This window comes from Desmodus rotundus, chromosome X (assembly GCF_022682495.2).
Source record: "Desmodus rotundus isolate HL8 chromosome X, HLdesRot8A.1, whole genome shotgun sequence".
Lineage (NCBI taxonomy): Eukaryota > Metazoa > Chordata > Mammalia > Chiroptera > Phyllostomidae > Desmodus > Desmodus rotundus.
The window spans coordinates 30,305,660-30,323,040 of NC_071400.1; the positions used below are offsets into that span (position 1 = coordinate 30,305,660).

At 40.9% G+C, this 17,381-nt stretch overlaps 1 protein-coding gene across 1 annotated transcript; it reads right to left on the reverse strand.

The window, feature by feature from the left end:
- Nucleotides 1-591: 591 nt before the first annotated feature.
- On the reverse strand, nucleotides 592-8,493 carry UBE2A (ubiquitin conjugating enzyme E2 A). Its single transcript, XM_053917415.2, has 6 exons — nucleotides 8,254-8,493; nucleotides 8,037-8,117; nucleotides 7,600-7,625; nucleotides 2,221-2,310; nucleotides 1,091-1,179; nucleotides 592-834 (listed from the first exon to the last, which is right to left on the reverse strand). The coding sequence occupies exons 1-6, from the start codon at nucleotides 8,295-8,297 to the stop codon at nucleotides 706-708; spliced, it is 459 nt and encodes a 152-aa protein (XP_053773390.1). The 5' UTR covers nucleotides 8,298-8,493; the 3' UTR covers nucleotides 592-705.
- Nucleotides 8,494-17,381: the final 8,888 nt, after the last annotated feature.

Consider the following 17,381-nt stretch of genomic DNA (forward strand, 5'->3'; position numbering starts at 1 on the left):
TTTGCCCCCGGAATATTTTCGATCTGTGGGTGTGGAACCTGCAGATACGAAGGCCGACTGTGGGTGCGCCCGTGAATGCCTTGCGAGGAGACGATGCAGTCACTGCCATTGCTGTTCTCCTTTTGCCGAGCCCTTTAACATTCTCCTTCCTACCAGTAAAAACCTTCTGGTAATTCATATTGGTTAGATTTTAGAAACAGCATTTTTAACCTCTTTCAAAATGGATGTTTATATGGATTTATTTCCCTGTTTTCTGTAGGTCATATTCCAAACATTCACTCCTAAATCCAACACAAGTGTTTCGGCTAGAATGAAACACTTCAGCCATCATTTTGTTAAAAATAACATCCTGGTCATCAAGCTATGAAGAGGCACCCCTTGTATAGCAATTCATTTAAGCTTAGTGTAAAGTACGGGAGCGAAATACTGCCCTAAAGCTGGAGATGAGATACAACAGAAGAGGAATTAAGCATTAGTCATTTTTGCACGTAACCCAGGGACAGTACATTTGATCTCATCGAGGGTGGTTTTTGATGTTCAAGGAGAAGATGGGGTAGGAAAAGTTTGGCGAGGGAAGATGGAAACAGCACGATAACTATTTTGCTTTTAATGAAGTAAATGTAATGACACTGGGGAATAAGAAGGTGACAGACACATCAGTGTATATTTTTCTTATGCGCAGCCTCTTCTTTTGTTGCACTGGAGTCAACAATCACGCCAGCTCTGTTCTACTATCGCAGAAACGCGTTTTTCGTATTCCCGCTTGTTCTCCTGGTACAGTTGAGCGGCCTGGCTGTTTGCTGGACTATTGGGATTGGGTTCATCCAATAGAGACTGTAAAGACAATTTGTAAAAGGTCAGTTCTTCGACACACAAAAAAATATATTTTAAGACACTCAATGGAATTGTCCTAAGTGACAGCTAACATACTGATCTAGAATTAATCTGCTACTAGCTAGGCAAATACATATATCTCCTGGTGGCTTAGGTCGTAATGACCTACCCTTTCCCTTAAGTTACGACTTTCAAAAACAATTCAACTGCTAATGTAAACACATAAAGGGCCATAGTGACATGAAGGAAAATTCACCTGTATGGATGTTAAAATGGAAGACACATCATAAGTTGGACTCCAGCGGTTCTGAAGTATGTCCAGACATATACTACCATCTGCGTAGACTAAGAGCAGAGCAGCATGTATGTTAAACATAACGAAACCGCATAACGTAACAGCATAGTCAAGACAAATATAGTCAAGAATACTTTGCGCTTTTGAGGTTTAACGATTTCCTGAGCTACTTCTCAGTTACCTCCCCTAAAAAGAGTTATAAGCATTACTAGTGAAATAATCAGGATGATAGAACGTCAAATGTAATCAGTAGAAAACTGTAAGGTATTTAGTGCTCATTCTTCCGAAAAGAGTGCCCCATTGTCTGGGAAATCGTAACACTTTCTAACAGGGTGCCGAGCCCTCCACAGACTTGTGAGAAATTCATTGCATCCAATTTGTGAACTGTATCTGCTATATGAAATAACAAAAGTTAGCTCAGATTTCACAAGGTATCATGTTGGCATGAAGATACTATCTGACACCCTGGAAAATACTTTATTAACCTGAATAATAGGCAAGCTGTTCTAGGCTTACTACTAGAAAAAAAGAGAAAATGTTAAGTTAGAACCACCGATGGTACTTTTTCAATATACTATTGTATAGCTGGCCCTCAGCCACAGAGGGAGGTCTAGAGTGGGGCTAGAGCATCTGTGTTTCTAAAGTGTTCCATGGTGATTCTGATCTGCATCCAAGAAAAGGCAAAGTAGCTTCCCCGCTTTAGTTCCGGGACTACAGCTTAGACAGCAGTAGAGTACTATGAACAAGTTCAGTTTTCAGCAAACAGCAGGATGCCTAAATACTTAGGTACCACAGACAAATCCATAGGAAGTATGGAATACCTCCCTAATAAACAGTGTAGTAGTTTAAAATACTGTATTAAAAGTGATACTTGCGTCCCGGCTGGTGTGGCTTAGTGGATTGAGAACTGGCCTGTGAACCAAAGGGTCACTGGTTCGATTCCCAGCCAGGGCACATGCCTGGGTTGTGGGCCAGGTCCCCAATGGGGGCCACATGGGAGGCAACCACATACTGATGTTTTTCTTCCTCTCTCCCTTCCCCTCTCTCTAAAAATAAGTAAATAAAATCTTTAAAAAAAAGGTGATACTTGCCATTCGGATGAAACATCTTAGAGACAAATCTAACCGTAGGTGGTTTATTTGGATATTCCTCAGTGAATTCTATTATAAGCTTAAATGTTCCTGTAGTTGGAAAAGACAGGTTTAAGAAAACATAGTTATCACTGTGTTCAGTAGTAGTTTATTCTTAATGCTATGTGACCTTTTTTCAAATGTTAAGGGAAATAATGCAAAGATATAGGAAGACCAAGTGAGAGACATAGCTCTAAGAATTGCTCTAAAACTGGACAGATATTGTAGGAACCACCACCCAAAGGTGATCTTTGTTTTGACATTATTCTCCCCCAACTGTAAATACAGCCATCTTAAACTCAAAATTAGTACCTGTAGGATGGCTTTTAACCAGCGTACATTTTGAAGACATCCTTAAAATGACAAACCAGAGCCAAAATTTGGCCTGCCTTTAGAAAACTGGCACACCTTAAAGGCCTATCTGAATCAGCTGCCATCTTAAACCCTCCAGAGATTTTTAAATGGACTAGAAAGAATAGGGTTACAAAGGTTCAAAAACCAATGCTAGAAACACAAATCAATAATCAAATTATTATTTTTTTAAATAGAAGGGAATAGGTGTAACAGTGTTCACTGGTTCCTTTTCATGTAATGGCAACTCTGTAATGCAAATGTAATTGAATGTAAGCCAGAAAAAACGTCACAGTCCTTTTCAAAACCCTTAACTATGACTCACAAGGTACTTCACTATAAAATCAACTCAATTATTCACACTAATGGGGGGAATTAATGGCAGAAATAATTTAAAAATCACATTAGATTACGTTCATGTCACCAGAAACAGTATCTTTCTAATGATGTTTATGCTACTGTTAAAATAAATTTATTTTTCTTGAATATGTAGCAGGAGGCCCTAAAGCATACTAGGTATAGACTTAGAAGGACAAACTAGATCTCATTCAGGAATTGCAGGATGATGTTATTTGGGGAGATTATTTCCTTCAAAATGTTATTTTAAATTTGGCTTAATAAATTCAAGAAAAACAGTTGGGCAACTATTTTTTCCTGACTGAAAGCTCTTCAAGTAAACTTATGAAATCAGTTACTCTCTGGTATAAAGTGATACATGTTCTGCATTTCTCTGGTACATTTAATAAATCACTTATTCTAATACAGCTGATCACACTTCAGAGAAGAGTACGATTTGTTACTGATTCCTTCAGAGGAGGCAATTTATTTCCTCCTTGCTTCCATTTATAGGTTTGTTGCCTCTTAAGTAAGAAAAGAGAAGACTACAATCACCTTACTGCTACCCATTACATAAAACAATACCCAAAAGTTTGTTTCCTACCAGCAAGCTGATAGGAAACAACTTGCTAACAAAGTTGCTATTGGTATGAAAATGTTACAAAGTTTGAGACTACTTTAAAATGAAACATAGAGATACATAGTCCCTAACCCTAACGACTGTTACTTCCTTAGGACAAAAAGTAAAATATTTTGGACTAGACAAACATGCTCTAGTCCAGGGGTGCCAGACTCATTCTCACCGGGGGCCACATCAGCCTCGCGGTTGCCTTCAAAGAACCAAATGTAATTTTAGAACTGTATACATGTAACTGCTCCTTAACAGTTAAGGAGTTGAAATTACATTTGGCCCTTTGAAGGCAACGGCGAGGCTGATGTAGTCCCCGGTGAAAATGAGTTTGACACCCCTGCTATCGTCCATCAGAACATACCTCACCTTTACCACCGCCCGGCCAGAAATCTTCCCCTTTTGAGGAAGAAAGCATATTCTTCCTTTTTAATACTATTGATTATGCAAGAAAAAGTGGGAATAAGTGTTAGAGTTCAGAACTTTGAGCTTCCTTATGTATCTCAAGTGCAAACACATTTGGCTCGATACTGAAATCTGATTAAATTAAATTATAGGTAAGAGATTTATCATCAAGGAATTGCTCTAAAATTGGGCAGATTTCATAGTACATGGAGCTCTCAGTACTCTGAATTAAAACCAGCATTAAATATCATACCCAAAGGTAGTAAAACAACACATAGGGCAGGCACAAGTGAAACTTTGAAGGCACACAGACCTGGGCTCAAATCCTTGCTGTTACTTACTAGTTGTGAAACCTTGGGGAAGCCGCTCGACTTGACTAAACCCTAAGTTCCTCATCTATGAAATGGGGTTAATGATAGTACCTACCACATTACATTGTTGTAAAGTTCAAATAAGGGGAATATGCAGTGACACAAAACAAGCTCGTTTAATATCTTGAGAAGTGAAACAACCTGCTTATGTCTACTCGAATATAAATTAGGACTTACCCAAGTCTTACTCAAATTACATATTTATAAGGGGATAGTTCTTATTTCTAGCCACATTAAACCATCAGAACCTCTGTAATATAACCCTCAATGCAATTTTTGAGATCCAAAGCAAATGTTAAATTTAAAATCCTAGAATTAACATTATTCAATTGAGACTAGAGCTTATCCTCTGAATATTTAGAAAGCTAGGTTTTAAAATAACTGAAAACTGCCCTGGCTGGTGTGGCTCAGTGGGTTGAGCACCAGCCTGTGAACCAAAGGGTTGCTGGTTTGATTCCCCATGGGGGGCACAGGCCTGGGTTGTGGGCCAGGTGCCCAGTAGGGGGTGTGTGAGAAGCAACCACACATTGATGTTTCCCTCTCTCCCTTCCCCTCTAAAAATAAGTAAATAAATAATCAAAAAATAAAGTAAAATAACTTAAAATGTAAGCCTTACCATAGTATACCGTCTGTACTGATTTTGTTCAAGTGCCTGAGGAGGCCAAAACATTGTAAGGAACCAGGAAAGTTATATAAATGTGTTAAATGGCTGGTGTATGGCAATATGGTTCAACTAAAGAGTGTATATTCTGCTAAAGACATTCACAAATTCAAATTTTTGAAAATACTGGGTCAGCCGAAGAACACCCCTCTGTAGGCGTTTTCTGCCATTTGGCCATCAGATTGTGACCTCTGAGAAGGAGGCAAAGCACAGTACTTAAAAACATTTTTTTTGATAACCAAAAATTCTGATTTTGAAGATAGCACCCAAATATTTACCTTAAAAACACCCTTAATGGATTTTTAAGTGATTCATTAAAAAAAAAAAAATCTTACACCCAAATTGTTAAGAATACATCTATTATGAACAGCAAATACTAGTATGTTACTAGGTCTATTACTAATTTTTAGATGATGATGTGAAGGAGAATGCTTTGTTCCCTTTGCACTAGGCACACATAGCCAAACACTCTGATGCGGAAGCACTGCCCACCCCTACCCGCCCTCCCCCCGCCCCATGCTTTGTTTGGTAGTGTGAGCTCTTGGAAACATTTTCCTCTTACCTCCAGTGTGTGAAGTAAAATCAGAGTTGCTTTTGTTAAGATTTCATCTCTCTAACTAGGGCCTGGGTATTCCAGAAACTTCCACAACAAACAGTTCACAAGGAAGCAGCAAAAATAGTTTGGGGACTGCTAATTTATATAATACATCGGAAACAGCAAAATCAATTATGCCACTTGTCCTGAATCAGTCTTTTCTAGTAAATCCTCTAACCAAAAATGAGGGGTATTAACAAATAATCAAAATATTTTTGTATCCACAGTTGGTGTTCTAGACACCTGAGGAAGCATTCTTGGATAGCAGACTGCTCAACAGAATGGATCAGACAAAGAGTACCGTCATTCAGCCTGAGTAATTCCTTTCAGTCATGCCAGGGTGGAGACACACATTATTCAAAATACAGGCAGTAATGTCAAGAGGGAAAGTCCAGGTAGATAATGGATTCCATGAGTACCTTTTCAATTCGTACCACTTAGAACAAGAGAAGCACCCTTGAAATATTAAAATAGCCAACCCCCAGCAAAGTGATGTACTTTTAATAAAGCTGTGCCCAGCATAAAGAATTCTAAAATGAGGAGGGGAAAAAAAAAAAGCCAATGAAAACAAAGCCTGCTAAAACTAAAGCAAATACGCCGTTAATCTGAACATAAAGCTTAGGCGGGAAGACCGAGCACCAACGCCATGGAACAGGAGTCTGGCTGGGGATCAGTTCAAATGACAGCTACAGCAAAGTAGTGTGCCTTTCGGGTCCCTCCCTCCTGCTGTCATTTCTTTTCATGGCAGCACTGGAGAGCAGTAATATTTACCCAGAAAGTGAAGGTAGACATGAAGCTAAAAGTATTCAGGTGACTGTGTGCATGCTTTTAGAGAAATCTGAGTATTTGAGACAAATTACAGAATTGGCTGTTCTTGACCTACCTCACATCTTGTGGACTGGCAGCAACAAAAAGCAATCCAACTTGATAACATAAGTATGTACTTAGAAGCTTGCAGAAATGTTTTTTTTTCTCCCATCTTCAAACTGAGTTATGTGCCTGTGTGGGTGTGTGTATATCTCAAATGCTACATGACCAAAGGAAGATAAGTCATTGAGAAAAGAATAACAGAGAGATCCTTTTGTTTTTTAAAAATATCTCAAATATTAAAGATGTCAAACAGTAGTTCAAATGCTTTTAATCATCTTTTAAGTGAATTAAACTTTCAAAAATCAACCACACACACAGTTGAGTGCACATAAAGCTATATCAGTGTCGATTTCCTAGCTGTGATATTGTAATATAGTCATTGATGATGTTACCAGAGGAGGCAGGTGGGTGGAGGATATACAGTCTCTCTGTATTATTTATTACAACTGCCCATGAACCTATAATTACCTCAAAATAGAAAGTTTAACAAAAATCTTTAAAAAGGAATTAATATGTGTTTTTTAAGTCAAGTCTAACTCTCTGAAAACTCATTTAAAAATAAGAAACTATATTATACTCAAACCGGCCACTAACACCATTTTAGAGCAGTAAAGCTGACAGGCGTTTAATGCCAGATTGTAGAAACCAGATAGTCGTTTGCAAGGGATGCTCGCATCTATTCAACATCCAACAAACATACAAACACCTACTGTACACAATCCCTGCCCTTGTGGTAGAACGGTGACCAGAGGGTCTCGGGGGTCTCTCAGTCTATCAGCAAGTGGTTGGGTTGGATACTACTAACTCAGCATCTTGATGGGGGCTGAATTTTGCAGATCACAGCCCAGACCTGCAAAGTCGTTAACATCAGTGCTATGATGCTCCTTTAAAAACGTGATTGCCTTACCCAGATGTTTTTAAAGCAGCAAGGAAAAAGGTGCACTTCTAATCAAGCAGACAATAGCCAGAACAACCTGCCACATATTGGATTCCACTCAAGCCCTTAGTAGGCAGAGGCTAGGGAGAAGCAGGTTCCTAAGTAGGAGGCACTTCCAGGATGACTAGGAACCCTTTCCCCAGATGATGAGGCTCCTGAAAGGTGTGTCTAAAGAAACTCTCTTACCATCCTCAAACGGGGTCCCTTCGGGCCTGCAACACAGAGAAAAACAAGTCAGTTCTCGCTTAAGGGGTTCCCTTCTCCCTGGTTCATTTTAGGAGATGGCTATTTTAGGTTCTGCCAACTCCACCTCCGGTAAAACACCGGTTCCTGGGTCGGAAAGCCACTACAAATGGACGTTTCAGGCTCAGACACCGAGTGCAGGCCGCCGCGCCCAACCACCACCACCACTCCCCGCCCCGCCCCCCTGAGAACCCCAAACGGTTCCCCTGGCAGCGGGAACTGAGCTAATCGAGGCACAGGCTCCGGGGAGGCGCCTAGGCCCGGCCGGACCCCAACACTGTCCCTTTCCCATTCTGCCTTCTGCAGGGGCCCGTCCCAGAGAGCAGGCAGAGCCACCTCACATCCCCCAATCCTCGCCAATGGCCGGAACGCAGACTCACCCAAAAATGACCGCGTTCCAAACCATTATGTTGTTTTCGGACGGAGCCCCACTGACTCCGGCTGGAGGATCCTCCTGTAACCTTTAGGAAAACAAACAGGGGCCCTGCTATCCCGCAGCTGCGTCGCTCCCGGCCGCCCTCAGCCCCCCAGCCCGCCTCGGGACCCGCCCTGCGTCCCGTTGCCAGCCCCCCGGCCGCCGCGTTCCTCGTCGGTTACCTCTTGAAGTCCCGCATGAGGCGCCGCCGAGCCGGGGTAGACATATCTCGAGCCGGGTCAGGGCTGGGGCATACACCAAGATCTCGGGTCCCAGGCGAGGGTAAGGGGCCTGAGGAGGCTGAAGAAGCCGAAGAAGCCGGGGAAGAAGCGCCCAGAGGAACTGCACTGCCCCTCCGAAGTCGAGGGTCGGTCTGGCGCCGGCTAAGCACCACCCCGGAGTAGACAGGGGCTGAACCAACCTGGAAGGAAGGGGGGGAATGGAACGCCGGACAGGCCGTACCAAGACGGGCGGGGGGAGGGAAAGCAAAGTTGCTTAGGTAATAAAACCCTCCCCAGCAGCGGGAGGGCTGAGAGGCGGTCTCAGGAGCGAAGGAAAACCTACAGCTCTCGAGGATTCGGTGGAGGAATGAGCTTCCCCACCTGCGAAGTCTAGAAGGGACCCTGGTAAGCTTCTTTTCGGTTGTATGTGGGCGTGTGTTTTAAAAACCAGCTCACTTGCCCTGGCCGACTAGCTTCATTGGTTAGCGAGTTGGCCCCGTATCCTAAGGTTGGGGGTTCGATCCCAAGTCCGGGCGCCTACAGAAAACAACCACTGGATGCATCAATACGTGCAACAACAAATCAGTGTTTTTCTCCTTTCAGTCTCTAAAGTCGAAAAGGTAAATTTTTAAAAAATATTTTAAAAACATTTTTATTTGTATAGTTTCTATGCTTAGTCTATATCAGGGGTGTCAAACTCATTTTCACTGGGGGCCACATCAGCCTCACGGTTGCCTTCAAAGGGCCGAATATAATTTGAGGACTGTATAAATGTAACTACTCCTTAACTAGGGGCAAGGAGCTCTACATTCAGCCCTTTGAAGGCAACCGCGAGGCTGGTGTGGCCCCCACTGAAAATCAGTCTAACACCCCTGGTCTATATGACATAATTTTTGCATTTTTAGATAATATGATTTTTTTTTACTGTTTAGTGATTTTTAGTATTTTATTTATTTATTTATTTATTTATTTATTTTTAAAGAGAGGGAAAGGGAAAGAGAGAGAGGGAGAGAACCATCAATGTGTGGTTGCCTCTTGTACTCTCTCCACTGGGGACGTGGCCCACAACCCAGGCATGTGCCCTGACTGGGAATCCAACCAGCCACCCTTTGGTTTGCAGGCTGCTGCTCAATCCAATGAGCCACAACATCCAGGGTTAAAATCAGTAAGTTAAAAAAAATTTTTTTTTGAAAACCCAGATCACTTAAACTGCTCCTTGTGGTTGGAGGGTCCAGAAGGGAGGAAATCCCAAACTAGAGGAAGGAGTGGGCGGAGGCAAACCTAAGCTTCCCAAAAATCAGGAACTCGGGCGGTGCATGCACCCTAACCCCAGAACACAGAGACTGGAGAAAGCTGTGTGCAACCGGTGAAAATCACTGAAAATCCATAGTGAATCAGCCCTGACTGTGAAAGGGGACTGTGGGTCACTTTTCTGTGATGAATGTGAGCGATTTGGGTCCCAACATTTAGGTCAATGCCACCCCAAAGCACAAAATGGTGGTGTGTGTCCTGGAGGAGGGGATGAGAGTTTAAGGCAAGAACGAGGTTTTAGTTCTGGGCACTCACAATTTGGTTCTGGAACCACATTTTCCCCTTGACAGTTCAACGAGCCAAGCCGCTGCTGTATGTTCAGAATCCAAGGTCTGAGAAGGGCAGTGGGTCTGAAGTAAAAGTAATGGCAAGATGCACTTGAAAAAGCTGTAGATTACAGGAAGGATGTGGACCTACAAAAGCAATAACAGTTTTAAAGAATAATTTTTAAAGGTCAACCCCAAATAACTTACAAAATAGGCAAAATATTCATTTAAAAAGTTTTGAAAATATGAGAAAGATAGGTTTGGGTTAGGTCTTGGAGAGTTTTGAACGCTAAGCCAATGGATTTCTTGGAAGGTGTGTGAGCAGGGTGGTTAGGGTTGTGCTAATCAGAGAGTGGTCCCAGGAGGGCAGCTAGGAGATTCTTGACATATTCTATGAGACACACACTGAACCCAGCAGGGATGATAAAAATGGAGAGGAGGGGAAGAATGCAGAGCATTTGGCAACAGAGTGATTATGAGTGCAAGGCAGAGGAAGGAGTCAACAATGGCTGGAGTTCCAAGGTGGCAACTGGAGGTTTGAAGGTGCCATGAACAGAATTAGGAAATACAGGGGGAGGAACAGTTTGGTGAAAGGAAATTTGGGGACTTGCTGAGTTCATGGGACTGGTGAGACACACATGTGAAGATGTCCACAAGATATCAGATGTGCAGAAATTTGTTTCTAACATGGGAGGTGGGAGACACTTAACAATGGCAGTAATTCTAGCTGCTACTTAACAACAGGTACCTTCATGCCAAGGATTTATAACTCCCATTAATTCCAAACTATCAGTTAAGGCAAGTCTCCCTAATTGCCTCACATTTTACCTGTGGTGGGAAAGGGGTACAAAAACAAATTTTAAAAACCTTTTCCTCTCATTTAGAGACGTGGACTAATACATATATATGAAGTCAACAAAAGCAATATATACAAAAGCAAATCCATTTGTTTTCTATTGCTGCTTCACAAATTACCACGAGCTGTTGGCCAAGTTCACTACTTTGTGGTTGTAAGACTAAGGCCCCCATTTCCTCACTGGCTGCCAGCCAGGGACCATTCTGAGCTCCTAGAGGTCTCCCCCATTGCCTGCCGTGTGGCCTATTCCACCTTCAAAGTGAGCAACAGAGAATTTCTCTCCTATGAAATTTCTCTCACACTCCGAATCTCTTTCTTCAGGAAGAGCCCAGTCCACTTCAAAGGTTTACCTGATTAAGTCAGGCTCGCCTCACATAATGTCCTGTCTTAAAATCATCTGATTTGGGGGTTTAATTACATCTACAAAATTCCCTCACAGCAGAACCTACATGAGTGTCTGATTGAATAACTGAAAGAAGGTGTGCGTACATCAATAGCCAGGAATCTTGAGGGAGGGGGTGGCATTTTAGAATTCTGCCAGCCAGAGCATCAGCAAGATGTGTAGCAGAAGCATGTGAATCCACAGATGATGAGGGACTGCATAGCAGGTGACTCATCTGTCTGGTGAGGTTGGAACAAGCTTCCTGGCATGCATCTAGTTCAACTTTGTTTCAAAAGAGATGAAAGCCGGCCTTGGGAGAGAAGAAGTCCATCGGTTTCTATGACGGCGACAGCACCTACGAGGACATGGAGCTAACCATGTTCTGGGCTTAGTGGGCAGATTAACATGGCGAGTGGAGAATGAGGGGACCTCCACTTAGAAGTGTGTGGGTCACAGTAGTTGATTAAATGCCTCCAAATGCAAGGACGAGGAATTTAGGAGTGATAGGCAGCTTTCATATATGTTTGAGCCTAAGACAAATGTGTTGAAAACATCCTACCGAGAAGCAGCATATAATGCGCTAGACAAGTAGGAGAGAGACTGGGAAGCTCCTGACACTGGCTGTAAATGTCTGAGTTATTGAAGGCTAGAGATGTGTCTGAGTTTGTTGTGGGCTTGTCTGTTTTCTGCAGTTCCTTTGCTCTTCCTTCCGTGGACTCTGTAACCAAGAAAACTCAGGAGCATGAACCAACGCAGTTTGGAAGCCCCATGGCACCAGGCTGTGGGGAGAGTACCCTGACTGCACAGTGGAACTGCACTGCAGGAACATAGTACCGCCACATGCCTCGGCACAAGCAGGGTTGTCCTAGCAAACAGCAGCACAGAAGAATGTTCTGCAGTACAGACGTTTGTCAGGCTAGAACGTACTAACCATACCAGAGTTGACCGAGCACTCCTTCAGCCCTCTTCTCACCACTGCATCTCTAAGAAATAACCTCTTCAAAGGCAAGCATCCCCCTTACCCAAGAACAGGGGTCAAGAAACGGCAAGTCCTTTTCAGTTTAAAGTGAGTTAGCAATGCAGCTTCAGGGAAGATTTTTTTTTAAAGGCCAAATTATCTATAGGCAAAGATTTGAGAATTTTCCTAAAAGGAGAACTGTGAAATATGGGAGTATGTGACTAGGGAGATTGTAGAATTTCATTCATGAAACTTTCAAAATGCAGAATAAATTGTGATTTCCCTAACTAATTTGGGATGGAAGGAGAGACTGGATAAATGATCCTTTCCTGCCTATGAGGCCGTTTGCATTTCTGTCAGTCAGTGAAAGCAAGGAATTTTCTTTTCCCATAGTTTTCATTTCATTGATAAAATGTACAAATGGCAACCAAGAAACCACAAATAATATCAAAAGGTCTTTCTTGACCCCAATAATGTCAGAAGACAAGTCAAGAGAATCACGTATGAACCAAGTTGTCACAGTGTGGCTTTGGCAATAACAGCAGTACTCTGCTGTTCATCTGTAGCCGCTAGGACACAGGGAGAGAAAGGGAGAGAGAAGACGAGGGGAGGGGAAGAGGGAGAGGAGAAAGAAAAAGGGAAGCTTAGTGAAAGGGGGAAACTAGGGCATGAACATAGGATTTTACTACTAGCTGAATTGGGTTTTTTTATTTTATGTTTTTATTTATAAAAATGTTTAATAAATTTTAGATAATTGATTTCATTTGTTTAAACATCTTTTATTGTTGTTCAAGTACAGTTTTCTGCCTTTCCCCCCACCCCCTCCCCTACTAGCTGAATTGTTGAATGAAGAGAAACAAAGGCAGGTCAGGGTGAACTGAGTAACGCTCCCGCCACCCCTCCCCAAGGCCTCATAATAATCTCTGGAACCTGTGAATACATTACCTTAAATTGAAAAAGGGGACTTTGCATATGTGGTTAACTTTAAGAATCTTGAGATGGGGAAATTATATCCAGGATTAAACTGGTGGGTCTGATGCAATCATGCGGGTCCTTAAAAGAGGGAAGGAGGAGTCCGAGTTCAGAGAGCAGGGCATGTGACACAGGAGTCAGAGATTGGAGTGATAGAGCCTCCATCCAAGGAGCCAAGGGATGCGGGCAGCCTCTAGAACCTGCAAGAGGCCAAGAATAGGTTCTCTCCTGGGGACTCCAGCCCTGCTGACATTTTGACTTTAGACAAGCAAGGTTGATTTTGGACTTCTAATCTCCAGAAGATAAGATAATAAAGATAATGTAAGATAATAAATTTGTGTTTCTTAAGCCCCAAGGTAGTTTGTTACAGCAGTAATAGGGATCTAATACACATGGCTACAGGGTTCTGTATAAAAATGCAATCAAACCAGCCACATCCACCAACTCGAGCCTGCCATCTTTTCCCCTGTGGTCTGCCAGCTCTATATTTTTAAATGGTGGAAAAATGATCCAAAGGAGAGTAATACTGAATACTATTTCACAACACATAAAGACTATGATATTTAAATTTCAGTGTCCCTAAAGTTTCCCTGGGACACAGCCATGCTCTTTCATGTTTGTATTGCCGGTGGCCCCTTCTGTGCTATGATGGCAGAGTTGAGTGGCTGTGACGGAGACCGTGGGGGGTGCTCTCATCCCTTCACGCTCTTGCTTGCTTCACTACAAATCCCGGCGACACAGTTATAATTCAGTAGCGTTTTGAGTGTCACCATGTTGTGGCATTTTTAAAAAATTGAAAGTGTATACCTGTCATGTCAAAACAAGAAAATAAAAGTGGATTTTGAATATCATGCTTTTAAGCGTAGATTACTTGTTATCAAATTAGCTGTCAAACAGAGCATTGTGTTTATTACACAGTGATGCTCTGGCACTAACAGAATAGCATGTGCGTGGCCGTTACCAAACTAACCACACATCACAACGTTCCCAGCTCACAGGAAAGTAATGATTAGAAAAATTAGAAAGTTTAAAATGGAATAATTATTATAGCAGAGTTCTTCACAAAAAAAAAAAGAAAGAAAAAAGAAAATGCAACTGTGGTCAAAGTGAGTTTCTGAGTGGCTGGCTCATTTGTTAGCCAAGGAAAGAAGGAAAGCTGTTCGCTGATGGTGAGTTAATTAAACTGTGTTTGATTTCAGAAGCCAGAGAAATGTGTCCAGGGAAAACGAACTTTTCAAAGACTATTAGCCATTCAACAAGAACAGTGACTCAAAGAGTGAAGGACATTGGAAGCAGCATCAATAGTCATTTTTAAAAAATAGAGCAAATAATTGCCAGTGGTTCTCCTTGGGTCTTGATGAATTCACAGATGTTACCAATACTGTTCAGTTGTTTCCTCAGAGTCAATGCTGAGTTTAATGTGATGGAAGAATTGGCCTGTATGAATAGTTTGTGAGAAACAACTGCAGATGAGAATATTTCCAAAGAAGTGAAGAAACGCTAGTTCAATACAACCTGAAGTGGAATCTGCTCACGTGTGTTACCACTATGTTTGAAGAAGAAAGGACAAATGTACAAAGCTTGGGAAAATGTAAGTTTAAATTCCATGGTTGTTCATTTCATTATTAAACAGCAGGTACTTTGCAGGGAAGAATTTGAATCTTTCTTGTGTTACTTAGCCATTAGTGTCGACAGTGTATTTCACTCACTCTCATGGACTAAACCATTGTCAGTTTCATGAATTTTTGTCAGAAATAGAAGCTGAATATTCTGACTTGGCCTACTAGCAGCAGTTCATTAGTTTAGCAGTGCTCTTTTTTAAAAAGTTATTTTAAAGCTCAGGGTTGAGATTGAAAATTTTCTGAATGAGAAGATCTACCCTCAACCACTATTATTGAACGCTGAATGGTTTTTGAAATTAGCTTTTACTCTAGACTTGATAATGTTAGTTAATGCACTTAACCTAAAATTTCAATGCAAAACTGTGCTTATATGTGAAACTTATACTGCAGTAAATTCATTTCAATGACAACTAACATTGTTTGAATCACATGTCATGTGAAGTTACTTTAATCACTTCCTGTGCTGTAAAAACTTAAAACAAAAATGAGGATTTGAATTCCCACACAAATTTGCAGTGGGTGTATTTTCTGAGCTCAAATTACAGTCGCAGTGGCATTTTTCAGACCTCGATGCAAAGTGCAAAGGAAATTTCTACATTTCAACATTAATTTGTGCATTTGAGAAGCTTCCACCTAAATTTTAATTGGAAATGATTACTCTGCAACATAATGACATGCTAAAAGGCAAATATTAAGAGAAGAATCTTAATTGAATTCTCTAAATGCCTTCTAAGAGATGAATATGCTCAATTAAAATCAGTTGCTTGTGGATTGATATCAGTATTTGGCAGTACTTATCTGTGTTAATTTTTTTCAGAGATGAAATACACAAACTCTCATTACAGATAAACATTAACAGATGAATATTTGCAATTTTATTTATTTATTTATTTTAGACAGAGGAGAAGGGAGGTAGAAAGAGAGGGAGAGAAACATCAATGTGTGGTTGCCTCTTGTGCGCCACCCCCCACTGGGTACCTGGCCCACAACCCAGGCATGTGCCCTGACTGGGAATCGAACTGGTGACACTCTGGTTCATAGGCCAGTGCTCAATCCACTGAGCCACACCAGCCAGGGCTGCAATTTACTTTTTAAAAAAATTATTTAAGACCTTTATTAACAGATGCATGCATTTGACTTTAAAAAATCAAGTTGTAAACTTTTATTACAAAGTAAAAATGAGGTTCTTAAAAATCTACTAGCCTACTTAATCATATATGAAACAATTTTAAAACCTTTAAAGGTGTATTGAGATTGTAGCTGATTTTGATGATAGGGAACACTCACTTTGAACCCTAATTAAGTGAGATGTTATCCCTCCATCACAGAATGCCATTCTTCTCATTAGTAGACCTGTATTACAAAAAATATATATACTTGGTTATTATATTTTGAATTTCATCAATAAATATTTGTGGAAATTTGTTTTCTCTCTTGTTATACTAGTACCTACCTAATGTTCTTGATTTTACCTTTTGGCCCTAAAAGCCTAAAACATTTATTCTCTAGCCCTTTACAGGAAAAGTTTACCCACTTCTGCACTAGACTAAGCCACACGAGTGGGTGAGACTATTTATAATTGATGACTACAGTAGAAGATCAATAAATGCTGAATAACATAGAATCATAGGGATGACATTGGACTAAGACGTAGGAGTAAACACTGTGATTCTTTAAGACATGCATTCATATTTCTTTTATACTTTATTGAACTTATGTTTGTTCAAGGGCTCACAGATCACTTTAAATTCCCATCCATTTACATCTTCAGGATCTTGAACACTAAACTTCTTCCAGCCAACCAGTTAATTTTCCAGTAGTAAACTCCTGCTATCTTCAGTAAATTCTCTTAAAAGTCCACTATTTTGGCATCATTACTTGGATTATTGAAGGTATTCAGTGTAAACTGTCTCAATGTCCTTATTCTGGATGACTCCAGGATTCTGTTTCTGGGTTGGGGAAAGGAAAGGTGGAGGATGTTCCCTTGTACCTGTGGCAAACAATATCACTAAGATGCCTCTGCTCGCAAATCGTTTATATGGCTAGGGTCTAGTATCGAAGATATATAACAACTTACGCAATTCAACAATAAAATGAGAAAAAAAACAATTAAAAATGGGCAAAGGATTTGAATAGATATTTCTTCAAAGAAGATATATAAATGATAAGTACACATAAAAATTACTCAACATTCCTAGGCATCAGGGAAAGGGAAATCAAAACCACAATGAGGTACCACTTCACACCCACCGGGATGGCCATGATCAGAAAGACAGACACAAATAATTATTGGTGAAGAAGTGAAGAAGTCAGAAGCCCCCATAGACAGATTCCTGGTAAGCATAGTAAAGCCACTTTGGAAAACACTCTTGGCAGTTCCTCAAAAGGTTAAACATCAAGTTACTATATGACCCAGCAATTCCACTCCTAAGTATATACCAAAGAGAACTAAAAACATATGTCCTTACAAAAATTTGATGTTCATAGCAGCGTTAGTCCTATGCAAGAACTAGCAACAGTGCAAACGTCCATCACCTGATGAATGAATAAACAAAATGTGGTATAGCCATACAACAAAATACTATTCAGCTATAAAAAAGAATGAAATTCCATTTTACTGATTCATTACTACTTCTTACTGAAAACATTATATTAAGTGAAAGAAGCCAGACTCCCAAAAGCCACGTATTGTATTATTTCATTCATATGAAATGTCCACAAG